Genomic DNA, 24,610 nt, shown 5'->3' on the forward strand with positions numbered 1-24,610 from the left:
CCCTCATAAAGTTTCCAGTCTAGCAAAGGAGCTGGATATTCAGCAAAAAATGACAAAGTTCAATGCACAAAGGACACTTTGCTGGAGCCTAGACTCAGCCTTTCGCCCCTGGGCACCTGGGCACGGTTGCCCAAGCCTGTGCCATCCCCTCCGCTGATTGGCTGGCCGGACAGGCTTCCAGGCCTCAGCCAATGAGGTTGGGGCAGTGAGTGGCCGTTGGCGGAGGTAACCGCCATGCTGTGGGGCAATGGCCGGGGCTGCTGGCCGCATCCGAGGCCGCGCCCTGGGGCGCTTTCCGCTTGCCTTGCCCGTGGGCGATGTGAGTATCTCTGAGATTAGAAACAAGACCCTTTTTTCCACATTTAGGCGTCTTCCTCACCCCCACCCTGGAAGGGAGAGCCAAGAATAGTAACAATAGCTAATATTTATCAAGCCTTCGACATAGGCCTATCACTATATCACATAACCTTTTGACTGTTGAATCATTGAATGATGCAGTGGGTACTTAACCATGACTTCAGAGAATACGGAGGCTGCCAAGGTCATGTGGGAGTAAATGCAGGAGGCTGCATTCTAATCCAGCTGCTCTTATAACCTTGATTCCTCTCTCCACGCTCGGCTTTGGAAGCCAGATTTCTTCTTAGCAGGTGTCTCACGTTGTGCTGGTATCTGGGGGTGGAGACAGGAGACCCTAGCATCCTGATGCTTATTAAGTTTTGGGTTGTTTTGTTTTATAAAGAAAGCAACATGTGGTAAAAAGCATTTATGGGAAGGATAAGCACCATAATTCAGGAGAGCTGCTGTCTCTTGGGGGCTTCGATCAAATCTTAATTGTTTTCTTTCTTAAGCCCTAAGGTGGGAACCTAGGTGTTTATTATATTATTCCCTTTGTTTGTCTGAAATACAGTTTTAAAAGGAAAATATGCCCGTGGAAAATAAATTTAAGAGGATGAAGTGTACAGAACGAAAAGGAAGTCTTCTCCCACCCCAGATTTCTAGAGGCCCTTACTAGAAGCAGTTACTGTTAGCAGATTTGTGTGTATCTCATACATTTTCTATAGTATCTACAAGCACATGAGGGTTTTCTTTTCCACAAGTGGATCCTATTATATACAGTCCTGCACCTTGGATGATTTCTTTTTTAACCTCATTAAACTTAAAAAAAAAATCCTTAACCTCCATTAACCCTGTGATCAATATAATTTTGCTGGCAAAATATTCCTAGGATTGCTTCTAATATGATGAGATGTAGGTCATGGCTTCTTTGGCTGTGTGTTTGCCTTTTTCTTTTTGAACATCCTCCCCTGTAGGTTCCAAAAAATCTTCACCAAATGAACCCCCTCAAGCGTACAGGAGAAAAAGAATCATGGCAAATAGAGTATTGCCTGGAACTTTTACCCTTTTCTGAACATTCTTACTCTACAGGTAAAATCCCACATAGAGCCTACTACTGCTTGAAATTAACTTACTGAAGTAGAATAGTGGCAGAGAGAGATAAGTGGGGATTCATTTTCTCAGCCTGCAGGAAAATGCCCAGCTTCTTTATAGTGAAGTAACAAGGGGAGAGAACCTTGTTTGTTTCCAGTTAAGGGAAAGGGAGTGTCACACTTAATCCTTATTTTACCTCTTCTAAAAGTCCAAGATATTTTTTTCCTTTTAAAAAAATTCTCCCAATCACGCAACTTTTATATGGGAGCGCTGGGATTCCAACCCAGGCACAGCTAACTCCAAAAGTCACGACAGATGGGGAAGAGTTCCCTGGAATGAACTCATTTGCCCATTAAGCCGCTTTGCGTGGCCCTTTGCCTCTATCTCCTACCAATCTCTTCATCCCTGGCTCTTATCAATCCCCACAAGAACTGTGTCCTTCAGACACAAACCTCCTTGCTTTTTCTTGTGTCCGATCCTCTACCTGGAACACATTTCCCTAGCACCTTCCTTGAGTATTTTTTGAAGGTGAAATTCCTGTAAGTGGTGTTGCCACATAGTTTGCGGGATAAATTTTTAACCAAATGGTGTTTGACATGGCTGACTGCCAACCCCTGGACACTGAAAATGACCAACCTTAAGATCTTGTTTCAATACGCATTTTGGTGACTACCTTATCTGTAATGGTTCTGTGTTTTGATATAGTCAATCTATATGGGCTTCTCTGCCGGCGTGCTGGGTGGCAAAGTGGTTTTGCTCGTGGGTTGGAGAGCCAGTTGGCAGTCAGAGTTTCTGGACGTTAGAGAAGAAAGCCTGAGCTAAGCAGGGGTCAGGGTTCGGGGTCTGAAAGCGATGGAAACTACAGCTCGAAGTGGGCGAGGGGCGGCTGGGTGGGCGCAGATCTGACGTCACTACGGCGCGCCACTTCCGGTCCCCAGCGCCTGAGCGAATGACTTCTCCCTCGGTGGGGCTGGAGCTGGGTTTGCTGCGATCCCAGGGAGCCCACGATCGCGCCGCCCCAGTCAGGGAGTCTGCCAGCACCAGCGTCTCACCGGCGCCTGGGACCATGGCCACCGACTCGTGGGCCCTGGCGGTGGACGAACAGGAGGCGGCGGCCGAGTCGGTGAGTTGGCTTCAGCCGTAAAAGGGTCAGGGGGTCAGTTTTGTCCGGAGATCACCCCTGGATAGGACACTCGCTACTTTGGTCAGGACGGGTATGGGGCGCATGTGAGGATGGAGCCTGGACCCTGAGCTGGCTTTGTTTATCCATCCGCCTCCTGGGTTACATAAGAGCAGGTGAGTGCTCCCATGGATGAAGAGTCCAGCCGCCTGTCTTCCGGGAATCAAGACTGATTGTAGATTGTTGCACTCTCCCCACTTGGATTATAATCACCTTTGTGTCATTCTCCACCTCTGGATTCTGGGCTCTGGGACCGTGGCTTACTCATCTTTGTGTATTTGCTTGCTTAATGATGATGAATGACCGATTCTGTAGGCCTGGTAGTAAATCCTCTTCTGATCACCTTAACTTCATTCTGGGCCTCACACACATTAACCAAGATATGACTTAAACGTGACTATGTAGAATTAATTCCTCCACCTAAACACTCTTAAGTTCTGATAGTGCTTTGAACCTACTTCTGTTAGTACTTATTTCTGTGAATTTCTTGCGAACAAGGACTTTTTCTTACTTTTTATATGACTGATAATATATGCACATAATTCAAAGAATCAAATAGTTTTTTAAAATATTTTATTTACTTGACACAGGCAGCGAGAGAGGGAATACAAGCAGGGGGAGTGGGAGAGGGAGAAATAGGCTCCCTGCTGCAGGACTCGATCTCAGGACGCTGGGATCATGACCTGAGCTGAAGGCAGATGTTTAACGACTGAGCCACCTAGGCGCCCCGAGTCAAATAGTTTTAAAAACTGGTTCCACCACTACCAATTTTTTCCTCCTCAGAAACAACTAATAGTTTTCTTGAAACTAATTTACATCATTGACCTCCTTGTTCTCTAAATAGCATGTTTGTTCTGCTAGTTTTTGAATTTTCAATTTTAGGTATTTACTGATTTTGATTTTTTTTTCTGATTTTGATTCTTTCCTCCATCCTTTTTCCACCACAGATGCACACCTTCCCACTCCCTACCTTTTCATTATAATTTTAGTTAGATCAGTATTTCATGTTTACATTATTAGTACCTTATGAATACTTTTACTTTCCTATAAAACTTTGTTTTTCCTTGGAATTTATAATTGCCTTGCATTTTTGCTTCATGTTTTTGGTTCTTATCCCAACTCAACCCCAAGCTCTTTGCTAATTGTTTAGTTTATCTCAGGATGTTCAGACACATTAAGTATTAATTTGGAGCGCCTGGGTGTCTCAGTCAGTTAAGCGTCTGACTCTTGATTTCAGCTTAGGTCATGATCTTGGGGTGGTGAGATTGATCCCCACATGGGAATCCACGCTCAGCGTGTAGTCTGCTTAAGATTGTTTCTCTCCCCCTCAGCCTCCCCCCCCGCTTTCTTTCTAAAATAAATAATAAAATCTTTAGTTAAAAAAAAAAGTATTCTGTTAATTCTATTTCCCCCAGGTCTTTTAGCCTGCTTCATATTGGACTAGTTCTCCTTATGCTTAGAGAGAACTCATTTCAGTGACTGGAGGGGAACAGGGCAGACTTCCCTTCACCTTCATTCTGAGGATTCACTCTTCTCTTGTGTTGGATCCCCTCCTTTCTATGTCCCTTCTCTCCATCTTTATTGATTTGGTGAAATCACCCATCAGCTTTCTAGAGGTGTATCAGAAGTTTTGTTTTTATGATACTGTTGCATTTCTGGAAATACCTTATTTTGCCCTATCATTTGGATAGCTGGGTATAGAGCTGTAGGTTGGAAATTAATTTCCTACCAAATTTTAAAGGCATTGTTTCATTGTCTTTTAGACTTCTTTATTGGTTATTGAAATGTCTGAGACCATTCTGATTCCTGATGTGACCTGTTTTTCTCTTTGTAATCCTGAAGAATCTTCTATTTGTTTCCAGTATACAGAAAATTCATGATAATGAATCTTGGTATGGGTCTTTTTTCATCCATTTTGCTGGCCACTGGGTGGGCTGTTGTATCATCTATTTTTTTTTTAAGGTTTTATTTATTTATTTGACACAGAGAGAGAAAGCAAAAGTAGGTAGAGCAGCAGGCAGAGAGAGAGGGAAAAGCAGGCTCTCCACCGAGCAGGGAGCCAGATGCGGGGCTCGATCCCAGGACCCAGGTATAGGTATCATGACCTGAGCTGAAGGCAGCCGCCAAACCGAATGAGCCACCCAGGCGCTCCAGGTGGGTCCTTTCAATCTGGAAAATTCTTGTCCTTAAGTTATGAGAAAGTTTCTTGAAATATTTCGTTGTTGATTTCTCCACCTTTGTTTTTCCTTTGCCCTCTTTCAAGAATTCTTACTAGTTGACTGTTGGATCTCTTGGACTGGCCCAATTTTTAAGTCAAGTTTATTGAGGTGTAATTTACATGTAGTACAACTCACCCTTGTTCAGTGAATTTTGACAAAGGCATTCAGTTGTGTAACCACCACCACAATCAAGATACGGAACATTTCCACCACCTCCAAAAGTTCCCTCAAACTTTCGCAGTCACTGCCTTCTCCCCACCCTTCTCTGGCAACTGCTGATTTGTTTTCTGTCTCTTTAGATTTGCCTATTCTGGATATTTTATATAAATTGAATCATACAATATGTGGTCTGTTGTGTCTGGATGCTTTCACTTAGCATTATATTTTCAAAGTTTGTCCATGTTGCAGTAGGTGTCATTACTTTTTATTGCCAAATAATAGTCCACTGTCTAGATATATCATATTTATCCATTCATCAGTGTCCATTGATGAGCATTTAGATTGTTTCTACTTTTTGGTTATTATGAATAATGTTACTATGATTGTTCATGTACAAGTTTTTGTGTGGACATTTCAAATCTCTTGGGTATACACCTAGAAGTGGCATTTCTGGATTATATAATAACTCTATGTTTAACTTTTGAGGAACTGTCAGACTTTTCCAGAGTGGCTGCACCACTGTATCATCCTTAAAATGATTATCTTCTATGAGAGTAGTATTAACTATGACAGGCACCATTCTGTAGAGGTTAAAACCTTAGTCTTTATAGCCAGACAGTCTAGAATTTGTATTCTGGGTCCATCATTTACTAGTTATATGACTTTGGGCAAATTGCTTAATCTTTCTGTGCCTCAGTTTCCAAATGGAGATAATCATAATACCTATCTCATTGAGTTATGGACATGCTTGTTATAAGTGCTACGTAAGTAATAGCAATTGTTATTATCCATAAATCACAGTTCCTTTGCAGGAATCCTTTTTTTAAAAATGTTTTTAAAAATATTTTATTGGGGGGGGAGAGGGAGAAGCAGGGAGCCCAACGTGGGTCTTGATCCCAGGACCCTGGGATCATGACCTGAGCCAAAGACAGACACTTAACCGAGCCACCCAGGTGTCCCTGCAGGAATCTTTTAAATTAGTTGTCCATATCCTATGGATTAGATAGTTGAACCTGGATAAGATTTGTGAATCTACTTAACCATGCACAAGTAAATTAGATCACAATATTCCAAAACTGAGCAAATGAGTAAAGACGCCTCTGTTACCCTCGGCCTTATGGAACTCTCACTGAGGACACTGCATGACATAGGTGACAGTGATGTGTGTAGTGCAAGGTTACTGTATTTTAAATATTCATTAAGCTTCATTATTTATTTTAGATAAGAAAATACTAGATTCTATTTATATTTATTTCCTCCTCCTCCAGTGGCTCCTCTCTTTGTTCCCCTCTGTTCCTTTGGGAGATTTCTTTTTAGAGGAGGACACACAGATAAGAAAATTGATGCGTATGACTCTATGTCCTCTACTTCACCATTTTGCCAAAGATAATCCCTATTCTGTATAGTTCACTTACCTTTAAATCTTTTATGTCTCAAGAATCCTTTCTCAAGTAGCTTTTGAATAAAATGCAATGTGTAACTGTAGAGTTTTCAATTATTTTATTTTTTCAATTATTTTAACATATCTTAAAAACTAAAATATTAAAGGCATTGAAAATATGGCTATTAAAAAGTGGATTTTTTGCTTTGTTGCCTTTTGGTTAATTTCAGAATGGTTTTTGAAGTTACAAGAGAAATTGGTTTCTCCTCTTTGGTCCAAGTAAATAGAGCAAAGGAAGGTATCTAAGCTATACTAAGAAAGCTATACTTTTTTTTTTTTTTTTAAATGATAGTGCCCGGCACTTGGCAATTTCTTTTCTTTTTTTTTTTTTTAAAGATTTTATTTATTTATTTGAGAGAGAGAGAGAGAATGAGAGATAGCATGAGAGGGAAGAGGGTCAGAGGGAGAAGCAGACTCCCTGCTGAGCAGGGAGCCCGATGCAGGACTCGATCCCGGGACTCCAGGATCATGACCTGAGCCGAAGGCAGTCGCCTAACCAACTGAGCCACCCAGGCGCCCCTAACTATACTTTCAATATAAGTTTCAGTGTTCAGTTCACGCACATTGCACTGGGTAATACAGACTTCACTGTCTCTGCTTTACAGGCTTGGAGGTCCTCAGAGCCAAGTGAGGAGCAAGTTTGTTTTTAGATTCCGCTGGAACCTCTCCAGAATCCTGATACGTTGTAATCAAAATATCTGTTGGTTTCATTTACATTGTTACTACCAACTTTACTACATATTGCATTTTAGTTACTTTAACTGTTACTTTACTCTGTTAACTTCAATTTGAACAGTATATCAACAAAAGAATGGTTTGTCCTTTTTATCATTGAATATTAAAATGTTTTACAGTAATAGATGTTTGTAACTCATTTATACTTCATTAACTCATTTATACCTCAGCCCTATCATTTGTTTTAGCTAGCAGTTATCACCCTAGGAATGAGTACTATTAACCTAACTGTTGTAAATATTGCCAGTAAGTGGGGCAGTCTGTCTATATGTTTGTCTGTCTGTCTCTCTCCCCCGCCGTGCAATCTCGCCCTCTCCCTCTTAATAGACCTGGATACTACATTTAAACAGGGTTTGTTGGTAGGATGTGAAGAAGTGTTTTAGAGAAGACTAAAATATATTGAACACCTGCTGTGTATCATGCACTGTGCTGGTCACTTCATATTCATTGTCTGTTAGTGTATTTGCTATCATGTGGAGTTAATGAAGGATTTTTACTGCTTTTATGATTTCCTTTTTTTGCCATTTCCTTTCTTGCCAGTCTCTCCAGCGTGTTCCTCCCTACTCCCCATCCCCTAACACCAAAGCAGAGACACCAGAAACTCCCTTTTCAGTTTCCAACAATAGAAGTGTGGTTCCTCCATCCCAACTAACCATACATTAAAACAGACGTTTGTTTCATTTCTCTCTTGCCTTTCCCCTTTCCTGGAGTTAGAGGAAAGGCAGAATGAACCTCAAAACATAACCAATGTAGGTGGTGCTTTAAGAAATAGCCATTTTCATTCTTCCCCTTCACTAGATGATGTCCTAAGCCCCACTTAATATTTTATGATTAGAGCACCTGCTTTGTGCTAGGTCTAAAGATCAATTAAACAAAAATACTCCTGTCTTTAAGGTATTTTCTACCCCCCCAGCTTTTATGAGGTGAAACTGACAAATAAAAGGGTATTTTCATTCTAATAGAGGAGATAAGTCCCACCAGGATATGCCTAATTTACAGTGTTTGATCAAAGTCCAAATAATTCTTTCTCTGAAATGTCTCTCTGCTCTGACCCTTCCTTTGTATTCCTACTTCAGATTGCTAGGTATTTTGATTACACAGTGTGCCACAATGCCCCAGACTGTTCAGTTTAAAATATTAGACTTCCACCACAAGGCAAAAAACAAGGCAACCTGAATGTGAGGGTGCATATCAGCATGTTGTGGTCCTGTAGCTCAAACATATCGTGCAACGTACCTGATTCCTATTCACAGATGCTTTTTGTTGCAGCCCTCCCACCTTGATGTTCTCTGTCTGAAGTGTGATTGCATTTTCCAATATCTTTTAAAATTTCCTGTTGTTTGGAATATGAGAGAATGACAAATGGTATTCTACTGAGAGAGTCTTTGTAATCAGGGCATTAAGCAAACTCATAAATTATAATTTTCTCTAGGGACTGTAATTAGGGAGTGTGGATTTTGAGTCATTTGTGTAACCAGTTTTTTTTTTTTCTACTGCTATGTTTATGGGAAATTTTGTTTATTCTCACTCATTTAGTCGACAAAAGGAGCCCATCAGAACAACTTAATGAATAGATCTTGAGAGTAGCTCATTTCTCCCCAGCTTCACTGGGGAGGCTCTGTTGATTCAAAATCTTTCAAGTGATTTTCCTGACACTTTCCCCCCTCCCCCCATATTCTCCATTTAGTTGAGCAACTTGCATCTTAAGGAAGAGAAAATCAAACCAGATGCCAATGGTGAGTAAAAGCTAGTTTGAAAACAAATGTGATTTCCTTTAGTATTTCTGCTTTGACATAATAACTATCTGGAAAAAAAAAAATTATATATTTACCAAGCAGGGGGCTGGCAGATACTGGCAGTCATTTGATTTGGGAACTAAACTGGATTGTTTTGCTTTGTATTGTGTTTAAAATAAGCATGAGGATACCTAATTGACTTATATTACTGACCATGAGAATATACAACAGACAAAAGTATGAGCAACCTGAGAGTTAACCTATTGCCATTCTGAAATGTCTACCCAAAATCCAAGATTTCCATTAAATTTTTGTTGATGTACATAATATGATGGGGGGTGGATAGTAACATTAACCTCATTCCAAATTCATTTACAATCTTTTTCTGTAATTTTTTCATACCTACAATGTTGTTTGAATATACATTTCTATTAAACAACAGTTTATATACATAGAATCTTAATGGCATTACAGTGTTCATATACTGATGAAATATGGTTTGCATAGATACTCCTCTGTTGAGCATCAAGGTGGTTTGTGATCATTGCCTGCTGTGGTCATCTTTCTGTAACATTCAGAAATACCGATGCTATGAGGGAAAGTCCCATTAGTGTTTGATGTACCATGAGAGGACTCAGAATAGGGAAGAACTGAAATATAAGCAACATTGTTCCATACCTTTGTTTATTTAAGAACAATAAAATGCTTTTATCTGTGGCTTGGTTTCCTCATTTATTTTTCTGCTCCCCAGGCCTTTACATTTCTAGTGTCTCATAGAATTTGAATTGTCTCAGCTGTTGGGTATGGGATGTAATATTGAATGACGGCCACTTTGTGTCTGATAAAGGTGCTGTTGTCAAGACCAATGCTAATGCAGAGAAGGCAGATGAAGAAGAGAAAGGTAACACAGCCTAGAGCTATACCCATGAGGTTCTACAGTCTTAAGAGAATAGATTGTTACAAGGCTTCATTTTTATACCCAACTTGGCTTGACTTCAGTGGGAGTCATAGTGCTAATAAACACTCAACATAGTTGTTTAAGGAATTCTCAATGTTTACATTTTAGAGAAATTTTACTTTGAGCAATTGATGAACTTCAACAGCCGCAGGAAATATGCCCTGAATGATGATCTTTTACAGGGCATTATAAAAGAAATTTTAAGTTGCATCCCCATTGTCTACTAAAATTAATGCTATTTGGACACATTAAAGGTGGATAACAACATACAGCTTATATGATATCAAGATACAAACTTTGTTAATTTCTGGGTTTTTTTTTTCCATTGGGCCAAGCTAATAATTTTCAATTTTCTATTGAGCACAAATTGGGGAGTAAGTACTTCGGCTGACATAGGAAGAGTAGATAACCTCCAGAAAGGAGGGTTTGGAATAGAGTCCTGGAGAGGAGTATGAGGCCAAACTGCATGATACCAGTATCAAAATCTTAATCTTTAATAAAGCAATTTTAATTCTATTTATAAGTCAAAATTACGATATGTCTTGAATTAGAAGTCCTAGCATGAATACATGTTAGTGCTTAAAATGCCAATGACAAGTGAATTCAGATGAGCTCATGGTGGATTTCATGGCCTTTTAAAATTCTTTGCTCTCAAAAAAAATTACAAAAATAAAATTCTTTGCTGTCTTTTTCCTGACAGAGGACAGAGCTGCCCAGTCCTTACTCAACAAGCTGATCAGAAGCAACCTTGTGGATAACACAAACCAGGTGGAAGTCCTGCAGCGGGACCCAAACTCCCCGCTCTACTCAGTGAAGTCCTTTGAGGAGCTTCGGCTGTGAGTGTTTACTTTCTGACTCTCCCCTTTGTGTTAGATAGAGACCCTAGGCCTATTATGTTTGTGTATATGTGTATATATATTTTATCACAGAACATTTTTAGCTAATACAAGTTTATTTTTTTACTTTTTTTTATGCAAAAAGGTGATTTTATTAAAGCAGGAGCACAGGACCCATGGGCAGAAAGAGCTGCTGCTCGCTAATACAAGTTTAATCAAAGAATTTAGCTGCTTTGGGCTGTTAAGTAAAATTTCCAGGTAATGTGAATTGTGCGAAGTGCACAATTCAAGTATTATTAGTTGTAAGTAAACTGTGTGTAACAACAGTAAGAAAGAGAGGAAAAAAATCCCTCAGATATTTGGGTTCGTTCCTCAACCAAAGAGACAGTGACTTTCATCTCTGTTTTCCCAGGAAACCACAGCTTCTCCAGGGAGTCTATGCCATGGGCTTTAACCGTCCATCCAAGATACAAGAGAACGCACTGCCTTTGATGCTTGCTGAGCCGTATGTGTCCTGATACAACTCTATCCCATTTTTAATTTTCCATTTTTTTAATTTTCTATTTTAAAAAAACTATACTGATAATACATGCTTATTTTAGCAAAGTTAGAAAATAAAAAATAAGAAAAATTGCTTGTAATCTTCTCCCACCCACTATACTAACATTTAGAGACTTATAAACTTTTTTTTACATAAACTCACATATTTATACCTTTTTTAAAAAAATGGAACCATATGAAATCTTAAATGCTTTTTAAAAACTTAGATGATCATCTTTCTACGTTTGTAAATAAACATTCATCATTCATATACACCATGCTTTCATAAGATGGATATATAAAATGTATTGTGTCAAATATAGTAAACAAAAACCAAATAGGATTCTGGGAAACCAGAATAGGGTAATTACTAAGGCGGTTCTGTAGTGCAGTGCTTTTCATACTTTCATAGGCACATGAATCTCCTAGGAATTTATTAAAATGCAGATTCTCATTTCAGTCCATCTGAGGTTCACTATTTCTAAGAAGCTTCTAAAGTGATGTTGATGTTGCTAGTTTCAGACATTTTGAGCAAGAACATTCAAGAGCATGCGGAACTTGTTATAAAAACTGATCCCTACATTATATATGATTATGTAAAGTTGTACTGCATATAATCCTAAATCCTGAAACTCCTCTTATATAGTCTAAAAATAGACATTTTAGGTCTGTATTTTCTTTTTCTTTGTTCTCTGTCTTAATAGTGACTTTTTTCATGATGAATAATGTCTCTTTTTAGTTTGACACTTTGAGCATCTATGAAAAGCATTAAGATCTATAAATACGAATGACCAATGTGAAACAAATAAATATTCCATTTATGCACCTCTAAGTATGTTCAATTTTTAAATCATCAATGTTAGAAGAGACCTGAGAGAATTATCTAGTACCTTTCTTCATTTACAAATATGTATTGAGTACAGGTATGTAACAGATACTATTCTAGGCATTTGGTTACATTAGTAAACAAAGCAGACCAAAATTCCTGCCTGTAAGGAGCTTAATCTTGAGTATAGATTATTTTTATTAAATTTATTAAATGTATTTTTATTAAAAATAAATAAGATATATAGTATATAGTATGTTAGACAGTAAGTTGTAAATGTAATTAATGCCACTGAATTGTACACTTAAAAGCTGTTTTTAAAGAAGGTGATAAATACTGGGGCGCCTGGGTGGCTCAGTGGGTTAAGCATCTGCCTTCGGCTCGGGTCATGATCCCAGGGTCCTGGGATCAAGCCCCGCATCAGGTTCCCTGCTCAGTGGGTAGCCTGTTTCTCCCTCTCCCTCTGTCTCCCTGCCACTCCCCCTGCTTGTGCTCTCTCTCTGTGGGTCAAATGAGTAAATAAAATCTTAAAAAAAAAAAAGTGATAAATGCTAATGAGAAAAAGAGCATAATAAGGGAGATCAGGAATACCAAGGGAACTGACTGCAATTTTCCCCCAACATTATATTATGAAAATTGTCAAAAAACAAAATCGAGAGGATTTTTTTTTTTGAGAGTAGAGAGAGAGCACTAAAGTGGGGTGGGGAGGGGCAGAGGGAGAGGAAGAGAATCTTAGCAGTCTCCATGCCCAGCACAGAGCCCCACACAGGGCTAGATCTCATGACCTGAGCCAAAATCAAGAGTTGGATGCTTAACTAACTGAGCCATCCAGGTGCCCTAAAGTTGAAAGGATTTTATAGTGAACACCCATATGTCCATCACCTAGACACTCACTAACATTTTACTGTACTTTATCACATAGCTATCCACCAATACCTCATTTTTTAAGGCATTTCAAAGTAGGCTGCAATTTTAATCAAGTGCTTAGGGTAGGATCTCATCAAGTAGGTGATGTGTGAGCAAAGCCTGAAAGGAGAGAGAGTTGACATGTCATTTGGGGACAGTGGTCCCAGCAGAGTACAGAAAACCCTGGGATGGGGGAATGGCTGGCATGCTTTCGGGGCAGCACCAAGGCCTTTGTGGTGGGGTGGGTAAGGAAGCAGGTGGTAGGAGCTGAGAACAGAGAACTACTAGGGAGCCAGATCAGGTAGGACCCTGTAATGCAGGACTTTTACTTTTACTCTGAACGAAATGGGGAGTGACTGGAAGGCTTTTGAGCAGAGCATTGACATGTGCTGACTCACATTTAAAAGAATCACTGGCTGCTGTGTTGAGAGTAAAAGATATGGAGTGCTTTAAATCCCACCAGTCTTCTCTCTGTGGTGCTTTGTGTTTGTGGGGCAAGCATGTGTAACTATTGCAGAAATCAAAGCCTCCTTCCATAAACTAATTTATTCTTCATTGTTATTAACTAAAAGGATACTTGAGATTTAAGCCCCTAAACAGTTTGTTTTCTTGTGCAGCCCACAGAACTTAATTGCCCAGTCTCAGTCTGGCACTGGTAAAACAGCTGCCTTTGTGTTGGCCATGCTCAGCCAAGTAGAACCTGCAAACAGATACCCCCAGGTAAGGGCTTGGTAAATTTGGATTTTCTGCTAATGTGTAGCTAGAAATTACATTTGATGGACTAAAAGCCAAGATGCATATTACTTTTTACATAAACCAGAACACCTCGTCTATAGCACAAACAATATGGTTGATCTTCCAGTAGCAACATGCATCCTATTCCCTTTCCATGGTTTGCCAGTTCTGAGATACTGCTGACAGGCTTGGCACCTTTATTTAAAAAAAAAAAAAAACACCTCTTCTAGGGCGCCTGGGTGGCTCAGTCGTTAAGCATCTGCCTTCGGCTTGGGTCATGATCCCAGGGTCCTGAGATCAAGCCCCGCGTCGGGCTCCCTGCTCGGCGGGAAGCCTGCTTCTCCCTCTCCCACTCCCCCTGCTTGTGTTCCCTCTCTCTCTCTCTCTCTGTCAAATAAATAAATAAAATCTTTAAAAAAAAAGAAAGAAAAAACCTCTGCCATCTACAACCATCTACAACTATTGGAAAGTTCTGAGAACTTTCTGAGTAAGTGAAAAGAAAGCTAATCTCCACCTGGAATTTCAGATCTGTGCTCTCATGTGGGTTTTTGTATTCCTGTGGCCAATAGCTACTTTCAAGTGTATTTACCCAGCCAGAGTTCTAACCCTTACGAATTCTAACTTAAGACTTTGCAGCTTAAAGAATCAAATGGCCTGCACTTTAATTTACATGCTCTTCTTCAGCTTTAGCTGGAGGAGTAAGTCCTGATGGTGATCCCCCACTGCCCTTGAGATCTCACTCTGCACTCTCTCCCTGCCAGTGTCTGTGCCTCTCCCCAACTTATGAGCTCGCCCTTCAAACGGGAAAAGTGATTGAGCAGATGGGCAAATTTTACCCTGAACTGAAGCTAGCTTATGCTGTCCGAGGCAATAAATGTGAGTATGAACATGTGATCCTAATTCATTAACCTAACAACTTCTATTTAAAAAATTTCAAAACACATACAGTAGTTGAAATAATAAAAATGAACAATTCACCTAGATTCGAAAATTAAACATTTTGCCAAATTTACTCTATATGTGTGTGTATGTTTTGGGGGAACCATTTGAAAGTAAACTGCAGATGCTGTGGATCTTTACTCCTAAATACTTTAGAATGGAGGCACATGGCTGGCTCAGTCAGGAGAGCATGTGACTCTTGATTTCAGAGTTGTGAGTTTGAGCCCCACATTGGGTGTAGAGGTTACTTGGAAATAAAATCTTGGGGCACCTGGATGGCTACCAGTCGGTTAAGCAGCTGACTCTTGATTTCAGCTCAGGTCTTGATTTCATGGTTGTGAGTTCAAGCCCCACATGGTGCTCCACAATGGGAGTGGAGCCTACTTAAAAAATCTTTTTTTTTTCTTTTTGAAGATTCCATTCATTCATTTATTTGTCAGAGGGAGAGCACAAGCAGGGGGAGCAGCAGGGATAGGAAGAAACAGGCTCCGTGCTGAGCAAGGAGCCCAATGTGGGACTCGATTCCAGGACCCTGGGATCATGACCTGAGCTGAGAGCAGATGTTTAACCCACTGAGCCACCAAGGTGTCCCTTAAAGAAATCTTTAAAAAAAATTTTTTTAAATAAATACTTTAGCATGCATCTCATAATAAGGACGTTCTTAAGCATACCCACAAAACCCTTATCACAACCAAGAAAATTAGCAGATTCTCTAAGAACTAGTATCTAGTCCATTTTTATTTTTCCCCAATAATCCTAAAAGTCCCATTGTCTTTATGGCGGTTTTGTTTTTGAACCAAGATCAAATTGGTGTGTATGCACTGCATTTGGTGTTGTGTATCTTACATTTCTTTAAATCTAGAATAGTCCCTCCACCTCCTCCTCCCCCCACTACCTCTGACTTTTTGAACAGGCCAGACCAGTTGCTCATAAAATACTGCACATTCTGGATTTGTGTAATTGCCTAATTTCTTTTTAATGTCATTAGAAGAACAAAAATGTTCTAGAATATTCATGACAATTAACTCTGGCATTTAATGTTTTTAACTGAGTTATAATTAACAGAGTGTTTTATTAGTTTCAGCTATATAATGATACAGCAATTCTGTATTTTTCTCAGTTCTCATCAAAATAAGTGTAATAAATGTAAAGGATCCCCTGTATATTTCATCCAACCGCCACCTACCTCCCATCTGGCAAAAAAGTTTGTTCTCTGTATTTAAGAGTCTTGTTTTTTGTTTGGAGCTTATTTTTATTATTTTTTCTTTATTCATCTTTCCTACTTTTGTTTTGCAACAAATTAACAATATTTAAGTAATTTGAAAAGTGTTGAAAGCTTGGCTATGAATCTTTAACACGTGTAACTATGACTCATAGAAATCCACTCAGCGTACAATATCCCAATACCAACTTGAAGTTGCTTGTAAAAAGTAGTAAGATTATAAAACTTAGTGGAAGATGATCATAATACATTTAAAATTTTGCAGTTTGGGTTGAAGTTAGAATGCCAGAGTCTGAGTAACTGTTGTGGGAGACAGTAATTGGTTTGTTTAACAGAAGGAAGAAGCAGCATTTATTGGCTTTGAATTAACTCAACATTCACACTTGGACAAAATTTTGGCATTGATTAGAGGGAGTTTGTGTATGTCAGCTCAAGGTTGTAATTAAAGGACTTAAATTCAATCTATAAATGCCGTCTAATTCAAAATGAAGAGCCACATCTCAGTTTCAAACCACACACAGTCAAGAACGTGCCATGGCCCACCAGGTCTTGTCTGGGGAAGCACTTTACCTAAGAGAAGCAGTTTGTGTTTGAGAAAGCAAAGCCATTCATGATGAATCCTATTTTCTGACCTGGGCAAGGGGTGTGTAAAGGCAACCGGCTTGTTTGATGTAGATGCCAGGATAGCTGAGGGGCAGAGCGCACTGGAGAGCGCTTGTGAGGAAGTGCAACCTCGGGCTGGGGGAATGATGCTGACAGAGAAGAAAGAAAGATAACAGATCCTCCTTGAAAGAGAACTGGATGACTACAAAGAATGGACAAGAACACTACTGAAGAGGCTTTCATCTTGTCACTGTTTCTATCCTTACTATGTTTTTTCAACATTATTAAATACTATAGTGATATTTTAACCTTTCCTTAAGATATTAATGCAAACATCAAAACAGTTGCATTAAAATATATCATAGCTTTAGATTTTCTCAGAGAGGAAAGCTGGCTTTACCATGGAAATACCCACAGAAAACATCTTGTCTCCACAGTGGAAAGAGGTCAGAAGATCAGTGAACACATTGTCATTGGCACCCCTGGGACTGTTCTGGACTGGTGCGCCAAGCTCAAGTTCATCGACCCCAAGAAGATCAAGGTGTTTGTTCTGGATGAGGCTGACGTGATGATAGCTACTCAGGGCCACCAAGATCAGAGCATCCGCATCCAGAGGTAGGAACTCTTGAGCCAAAAGGAACTTCTCAGCCTCCTGATCTGCAGCATCTTTTCCTTTTACTTCAAACACCTCTTCTTGCTCCTGTCAGGTTCTTTACTTTAGTACTTCCGGAAGCATTTGTTCGATGGGCTGTTTCCTCATCAGCACTGACCGTGGGTTGAGGAAGGAGACTTAAGGAATCTAACACCAGCCCCATTCCTGCCCCATGGCTGCACTCACCTCCTCCCTGCTGTTCTCCTCCCCCTTTTGCCACTTTCCTGGGCATGTAGACCATGCAAGCCGGGGCGGCTTTCTTCTGTTCCTTCCAGGGAAAGACTCGGGATCATGCCACATACCTGGGTCTTCCCTTGCAGGATGCTGCCCAGGAACTGCCAGATGCTGCTTTTCTCTGCCACCTTCGAAGACTCCGTATGGAAATTTGCCCAGAAAGTGGTCCCAGACCCAAACATTATCAAACTGAAGCGCGAGGAGGAGACACTGGACACCATCAAGCAGTATTACGTCCTGTGCAATAACAGAGATGAGAAGTTCCAGGCCTTGTGTAACCTCTACGGGGCCATCACCATTGCTCAGGCCATGATCTTCTGCCATGTGAGTAGCAGTGGAGGCGGCAGGGCTGCCGGGGGAGGAGCTGCACTGGAGGGGGTGCCTGCCCCTCCTCTCAGCCCGCTCCCCATCAGTGCTGAGGAGGACCAGGTGCCCTGTGTGGCCAGAAAGGAAATGATGAATCGCCTCCACCTGCCTCAGGGAGTATTCTCAGATTGTAATGAATTATGAGGGAAAGACTGTGAAGAATTGAACCTTCTTTGGTTCTACTTCTTAGAGATAACTTGGAAAATACTCCAGATAACACCCAATGAAATAATTATAAAACATTATGAATATAGACTATTTGAGAATGAAGACCTTTGGCTCACACCTCACTCTTCCTAGCTGAACACTAAAATGATTTAAGTAATTCATCAAAAAAAAAAGGACATGGCTAAAATTATTTGTGAAATTGGTAAGCCTTTCCTGCTGACTCAACTCAGCAGGTCTTCATGTACTTTAATGGCAGTAAACCACTTTTTTGCAGATTTTTTTTTTAAACATTAAAAACATGCATTTAAAACAATTCTGTTCACTCCAGACCCGCAAAACAGCGAGCTGGCTGGCAGCAGAGCTCTCAAAAGAAGGCCACCAGGTGGCCCTGCTGAGTGGCGAAATGATGGTGGAGCAGAGGGCTGCGGTGATCGAGCGCTTCCGAGAGGGCAAAGAGAAGGTGCTGGTGACCACCAACGTGTGTGCCCGCGGTGAGCAGGGAATGCGTCTGTCCGCCAGGCCCCGGGTCGCCAGGGAAGTCGTCCTGTACGGGGCACTCTCCTGGTTTGAGGGAGTCCACGTGGGGTTGGTGCTGGAGAGACTGGATTCCCCAGCAGATAAGAACCGTCACAGAAGCCAGGGGCCCCGATGCTGGAAGGCCACGCACCAGCATCTCACTGGTTCAGGACGGTGCTTGCTCTCTCTGGGGCCCCCACTGAGGTTCTGGCTGCATCTCCAGGTACTGGTGTCTAGCAGAGGCTCGCTCACTGGCGGTGTAATTTTGTTAGCACCTGCCCAAGTTCTCTTTTTCCCTCTGGGTTCCGCTGCGTGCCCCCATCCCCGAATCCCACAGCCGGCCTGCCCCAGACTCTTCCTTCCACCTGAAGATGGTGCGTGTCGGCCTCGCTTGGGTGGCGGTGGTTTTCGTCTCCCGTCCTGACTCCTCTCCACCTGTCTTTCATGCAGGTATTGATGTCGAACAGGTTTCTGTCGTCATCAACTTTGACCTCCCCGTGGACAAGGATGGGAACCCGGACAACGAGACCTACCTGCACCGGATCGGGCGCACGGGCCGCTTTGGCAAGAGGGGCCTGGCAGTGAACATGGTTGACAGCAAGCACAGCATGAACATCCTCAACAGAATCCAGGAGCATTTTAGTGAGTGTTTGGGAGTGGCCCCCGCCAGGGCCCTTTCCTTACAGGGGAAGTCCAAGGGAGGGGAGGAAAGGGGGTTCTCCCGTGGCCCTGAGAGAAGCCTGTGTCCCTGTTAACAGTCCCCTCCTTTCCTACAGTATGGAAGTCTCAGAGCACACCTGGCGAGTTTTCAGGGCCAGGGACTCGAATGATAGTGCCCCCCTGGCCAGGCTGAAGGGCCTAGGGCTCTGTCCCTCGCGCAGGCACCGGGAGTCTTTGGGGTCAAGGGAAAGATGGCTGTGGCCAGAGGCATGGCCCCGTTCCTAGGCTGGGCAGAACCGTGTGTGTTTCCCCTCTCCCTGCCGTGCTCTCCCTTCCCTAGGGGTGTGTCTCCATGGGAGCCCCACGTTGATTTCTCTCTGAATTCTCGTTTTTCTCCCCAGATAAGAAAATAGAAAGATTGGACACGGATGATTTGGATGAGATTGAGAAGATCGCCAACTGAGACGCTCCACCAGTCGCCAGTGCCCACCCCGGCACTCCGCCTGCACGGGAGACCGGTGCTTTCACGGCACAGGCCTCGACAGTCACCACAAAGACAAAGGCAGAGGAGAGAGAAACTACCTACCTCATTTTAAATTACGTTTGGACTAGACAAAAATTGTGCAACTGATGGGGGAAGGTAGAAAAAAATTGTTTACACAACTTCTAAGGATTAGGCGTGAATACACAGAAATTTACCTTTTGGAAATTCCGTTTTTTGGCCAGCTTCTTCCCCATCCTGATGTTGTCGCTAATCACTTGCTCAAGATTCCTGTGGCAGCCCCTGCCTATTTTCTGGACAGGAGTGTTCAGGACAGCTACCAGACAGAGGTGAAGAGGGACACAGAGGCCCCAAGTAGGATAGGTGTATAAGCCAGCCATCATGTTTGGAGTATGGCATGAGGCCTCTGAGCTGGTGCTTTGGATTTGGGGTGGGACAGCTCATCTGAGTATTGTCAGCTCCCTCTGTCCTGATGCCCACAGCAAGAAGGGATTTGCTAAGCATGGACCAAAATGCCACCCTGGGACTTATGGTGTATGCAGATTTGTGTTGCAGGACCACAACCTCCTGGTTCTCATCAGCAGGTGCAACCTGTGTATGGTGCATATCTGATTACTGGTAGGTCTCTTGCCTGTGCTTGAGCAAGGCCTGTGGACAAATCATTGTGGAGTGTTTGTGGTGGCCCCCTAGCTTGCCGCACAACCTGGGCTCACAGGCACTTGCAGCATCTTTTTTATAATCCCTAATGTTACCTTGACCCCTTAGAGCCCCAGGCAAATAAAAGGTGATCTAAGGTTTGGATCTTCAGTGAAAATTGTGGCTTCAGGTCACTCATGGCCAGCCTCAAGGCAGCTCCAGAAGTGATCAGCAGTAGTCACAAATAACTTACTTTGTCTCCAGATCCCAGAAGGCAAGATTTGTCAGAGCTGGGGTATGATTTCAGATATCTGGTGTCTTGGTTGTAAAGTGATTCCGAACGTCTGTGTTCACAGTTCTTGGAATACAGAGTGCAATAAGGGACTAGAAGGACTATGGCCATTCACCTGTGCACTGCAGGAGTAACTGCCAAGGACTTGGCTCCCTCCTTACTGGGCATCTTTGTGCAGAATAGTCAGAGCAAATATTAGTAACGGACAATTCCTCATACCTGGCCAAGGCTGATGGTACCCACGGAATTACAGAGCAAGGATGAGATGAAACTGAAACCCCAGCCACAAGGAGTCCTCTCCAGCTCTTTGACCTTGGTACAGAATGGCTACTTTGTCTAGGCCCAGCCCTGGAAGAGGGATTTTCTGTGATGAGAACTATTCCAATCCCAGACTATCCTTATAAATGTTTCCATGTTTTAGGGCCAGATCTGTTTCCTGGGAAGGAAAGGGGCCAATGCCAGCCTCCAGGTGGTTTCCTAAATCTGACATTACAGATACTGCAGAGAGACCAACAGACTGCCAATCCTGCCGCATTTCCCCAGCAGGCATTTGACTATAGAGTCTTCTCTGCTTCTGGCCAACTCTGACCCACCTTGGGAATCTTGTAAAAAGAGAAGAAATTTTTGTTTCCCATCTTCTGCAGTGCTGTGGACCAACCCTGAAATAACTAAAACAAAGGCAATAACTAAAAAGGAGTACTGACTCCTCACAAGACTGCAGGCTGACCTACATTCCTCACTTCTCACAACATTTATAATCTGTCTACTGCATAGCCCTAAATCTAAGCAGGAAAATGGGAAGGGATAGGCTTCAGACTTTTAAGTAGTAGAAGTAAATAGGTATCTGGCAGAAATCTAGATCAACAGTTCTGAATTTGGGGGCTTGGACTCCTCTAAGAATTCACTAGATGGGTTTCATGGAGTCTATGAAGTATATGCCATATTTTGAGTTTAAATGCATTCTCCTGGGGACAGACTCCCAAAGGAATGTCTTTTAATAAGGTAAGACTCACTGTTATGGATGGCTCTGCAATGTCACCCCAGTATCACTGCAGTCCATATTTCTTCACAATCCATATTCATCCCTGTCAGAGCTTGGCTCCCAGGGCTCAGTGGTCCACAGCCTCTGTGACTGTGTGTTGTCTTGAGACATCAGTGTACTGAAATGTACTGAGCCCTTGATAAGCTTCAGTCCCAAGTTTTTTTTACTCTTTTTTAGTAAGTTCCCATGTATGGAATGATAAACTGTCCTAAAACAGAGAAACTCACTTGGAAAAGGAGATTTTTGGTCCAGTGGAAGATTCTAGATATGTTCATTATCCATAAACAGTGGATTTTATTGGGTTTTTTTGGAGTGTCATTGAATGGCTGTGTGCATAAGTAGTCAACTGTTGATGTATTTGTTATTGATGTTAACTGAATCTAATTATGAAGTGTGCATGTTACCAGGACACCATTAATGAGTATAAAAAACCAGTATGTTTTGGGTTGCCAGTATTAGTGATCATGCCTAAGCGGAGACATTTATGATTCCACAGGTTAGTTATCACCTGATACTACTATTCCATTTCAGAGTTGACACTGCTCCAGCATGAACAGTTGTGATGTCTCTGTAGGCCAAGGGCCCTCCTCAGTTGCCACAGGGCTTCTCACGTTCCTTTTTTCCTGCTGGTATAATCCTGGAGAATACTGGTTACCTAATTAGAAAGAAGGTAGATGCCAGTAAAAACAAAGTCCTCATGTTCTATTTTTCTAGTCCTAGGAAAGAAATACAAAGAGGCCTTGAAAGCAGGTCTTCTCCCTTTGTTTCATCTTGTTTATTTAACATGAAGGCAGTTTTTATTCAGTGCCACTGGTATTCAGAAGGTAAGGATTTCTTAGGCTAGAGATTTCATGGAGGAGTGGAGTTTGCTTCTGAGACAAAAGTGACAAGAAGAGTGCCACAGGCAGTGGAACTAAATTTACTTCTCCAGGATAAATCCCAGAAGGGCAGTGAGGAGAGCAGCTTCTCCATGTGGACAGAGAAAAGTCTCATGAGGTACAAAACGAAAACCTGATTGAACAATGTTTGGATTTATTAGTGAACAGTCACAGATTGTTAAATCACAGAAAGGAAGTGATGAAATTGGTGGGGGTTTTTGTGGGGGGGGTAGTCTAGCAGAGGTATGTAGGATATATTGGAGCTGGAAAAGGCAGGCATCTGAGAAAACAGTCTGAGGATGATCGCATCAGTCCCATCACAAAGCAAGTGCCAAGGTGCCATTGGTTGTACTGAAAGCACAAAAGAAGTGAACTGGAGGGATATCACAGCAAAAATGATGGGCTTTTATACCTACTTGTTATTCCAAAAAGGATTTGTGGCTCGAAAAGACCCACTGTATAAAATTCTGGGGAGAAACCCAAAGGGAAGGTTTGGAAAGAACAGATGCATCAGGGGTGAGTCTCATATAGCATGTATGATTTCAGGCCTGTCACCTCTGCAAGCAGGGACTTGGCCCCTCTTCAACATCTTGTAGATTTCAGGGGTCTTCAGGTTTCTCTTGATCCTAGACACAGATGTCACATTCTTAGGAACTCTGCAGTTTTACCTGACTTGGCTTTTTCTGTTTGAGTATTGTTCTTTATTCTGTTGATTGAATCAGAGTGCAGCATCTTCCAAAAATGACACAATGAAGGTAAGGGAACCAGAGGGGCTTATGCTAGGAGACTCCAGTACCTTGCTTTCCCAATCCTGAATCTGGGACAGGGCTTTCCCAGAATAGCTTCAAACACTTTGTTGGAAGTCAGACCAAGTGGAGATCTGCTTGGAGGGTATTTGTCACACTCAATACCTATGCCCTCTCATCCTCCAGCCCATTGCTAGATGCTTCTGCCTCGGCTTAGAAACCATTCTGGTGTGAGTATTCATCGGAGCAAGGGGTTTCTCCATAGTAGTTCTAATTGTAAGACAGGTGATAGGAGTAGGTGGAGGAAAATATTAGATGTGGTTTGAGATTGGTAACTGTTTGGGTATCAGCTGCTCAGGTGAGATCATTCTCTTTTCCACTTTAGCCATCTCTCTCAGGCAGGATGGCAGATCTTTTGTTCATGCAGATCTATAGCCCAGGGCTACTGTCAGCTCCCTTAAGAAGGTGGGGTGGGGGGCGGTATTTAAATGGAACTCTCCTGGAAGTACCAGTACACATAAAGATAGAACTGTACTGTTCTATCTTTATCCACATGCTTCCACCATCCTTGGAATTCTCCAACTGGAGCAAAGCCAAGTAGTCTCAGGTTAGCTTGTCCCTGAGAGCACACATCCCCATGCTTAGACTTGAAAGAACAAGAGTCACCTCTGGTCAGGTGTGTGGTCAAGTGTGGTAGGTGTGTTCTCTGGTCTGTGTTCCTCTCAGACACCAACAGCTTCTAAATTTACACAAGAAATGTCCTGATAAACCAATGCCAATTGAATCCAGGTTTAACAAAAATAGGTCCCAGTGTTTTGGCACTGTTTTAGTTTCTAAAGTAAGGTTATGCTAGAGGGACAAATACTGTTCTGTTCATCTGATTTCGTCTTTAACACCCATGGAGGGGACAACCTCAGAAACAGTTGAGTATCTCTAGCCTCCTGGTTCATTAGTCCTTTTTTTAAGTAGGCTCCAGCCCAGCGTGGAGCCCAACGCAGGGCTTGAACTCACAACCTTGAGATCAAAACCTGATCTGACACCAAGAGTCATATGCTTAACCAACGAAGCCACCCAGGTGCCCCTCATTAGTCCTTTCAGGTTAACTCTTCCACTCTGTCCAGTGACCATTTTAAGACTTCCACTCACCTCCACCTTCCAACTCCATTATCTCCATACTTGGAGTAAACAATCAACACAAGGAAACTTCCTCAGCTTTCTGCCACCAGACCTTTCCCCAAGCACACCTATCCTTCCCTCTCCCTCCTATTACAATGGAAGAAGTCCCTATTGTTTAAATTTCTCTACCAGTGCACCAAATTCCCTCTCCTGTGGCTGTTTAAGGACTTGCTCCATCTATTCCCGCTCATATATTCAACCTCTCCCACCCCACTAGCTGGTTCCCCCTCCCCTCAATTTTTCTCTGTGTGTGTGTGTGTGTGTGTGTGTGTGTGTGTG

The 24,610-nt window shown here is 42.1% G+C and overlaps 1 protein-coding gene across 4 annotated transcripts; it reads left to right on the forward strand.

Annotated features, from left to right (window-relative positions):
• The first annotated feature begins 218 nt into the window (after positions 1-218).
• DDX19B (DEAD-box helicase 19B) lies at positions 219-24,091 on the forward strand. 4 transcript variants are annotated; one of them, XM_035725073.1, is made up of 12 exons: positions 219-319; positions 8,850-8,898; positions 9,746-9,799; positions 10,557-10,692; positions 11,105-11,197; positions 13,582-13,684; positions 14,461-14,575; positions 16,901-17,078; positions 17,436-17,673; positions 18,212-18,374; positions 18,850-19,041; positions 19,461-24,091. In XM_035725073.1, exons 1-12 carry the CDS (start codon positions 248-250, stop codon positions 19,520-19,522), a joined length of 1,455 nt encoding a protein of 484 aa, XP_035580966.1. In that variant the 5' UTR covers positions 219-247; the 3' UTR covers positions 19,523-24,091. The 4 variants fall into 4 exon arrangements, with proteins under 4 accessions (XP_035580966.1, XP_035580965.1, XP_035580967.1 ...); XM_035725072.1 differs by lacking the exon at positions 219-319 and adding an exon at positions 2,154-2,551; XM_035725075.1 differs by lacking the exons at positions 219-319; positions 13,582-13,684 and adding an exon at positions 2,180-2,551.
• Positions 24,092-24,610: the final 519 nt, after the last annotated feature.

This window comes from Zalophus californianus, chromosome 17, assembly GCF_009762305.2.
Source record: "Zalophus californianus isolate mZalCal1 chromosome 17, mZalCal1.pri.v2, whole genome shotgun sequence".
NCBI lineage: Eukaryota > Metazoa > Chordata > Mammalia > Carnivora > Otariidae > Zalophus > Zalophus californianus.

Excerpts from the sequence above, each read along its gene's own strand:
- DDX19B (XM_035725072.1), top strand. The coding sequence starts at position 2,378 with ATGACTTCTCCCTCGGTGGGGCTGGAGCTGGGTTTGCTGCGATCCCAG. Across the intron at positions 2,552-8,849 it reads AGGAGGCGGCGGCCGAGTCG|TTGAGCAACTTGCATCTTAA; the intron begins GTGAGTTGGCTT and ends TTCTCCATTTAG. Across the intron at positions 10,693-11,104 it reads TCCTTTGAGGAGCTTCGGCT|GAAACCACAGCTTCTCCAGG; the intron begins GTGAGTGTTTAC and ends CTGTTTTCCCAG.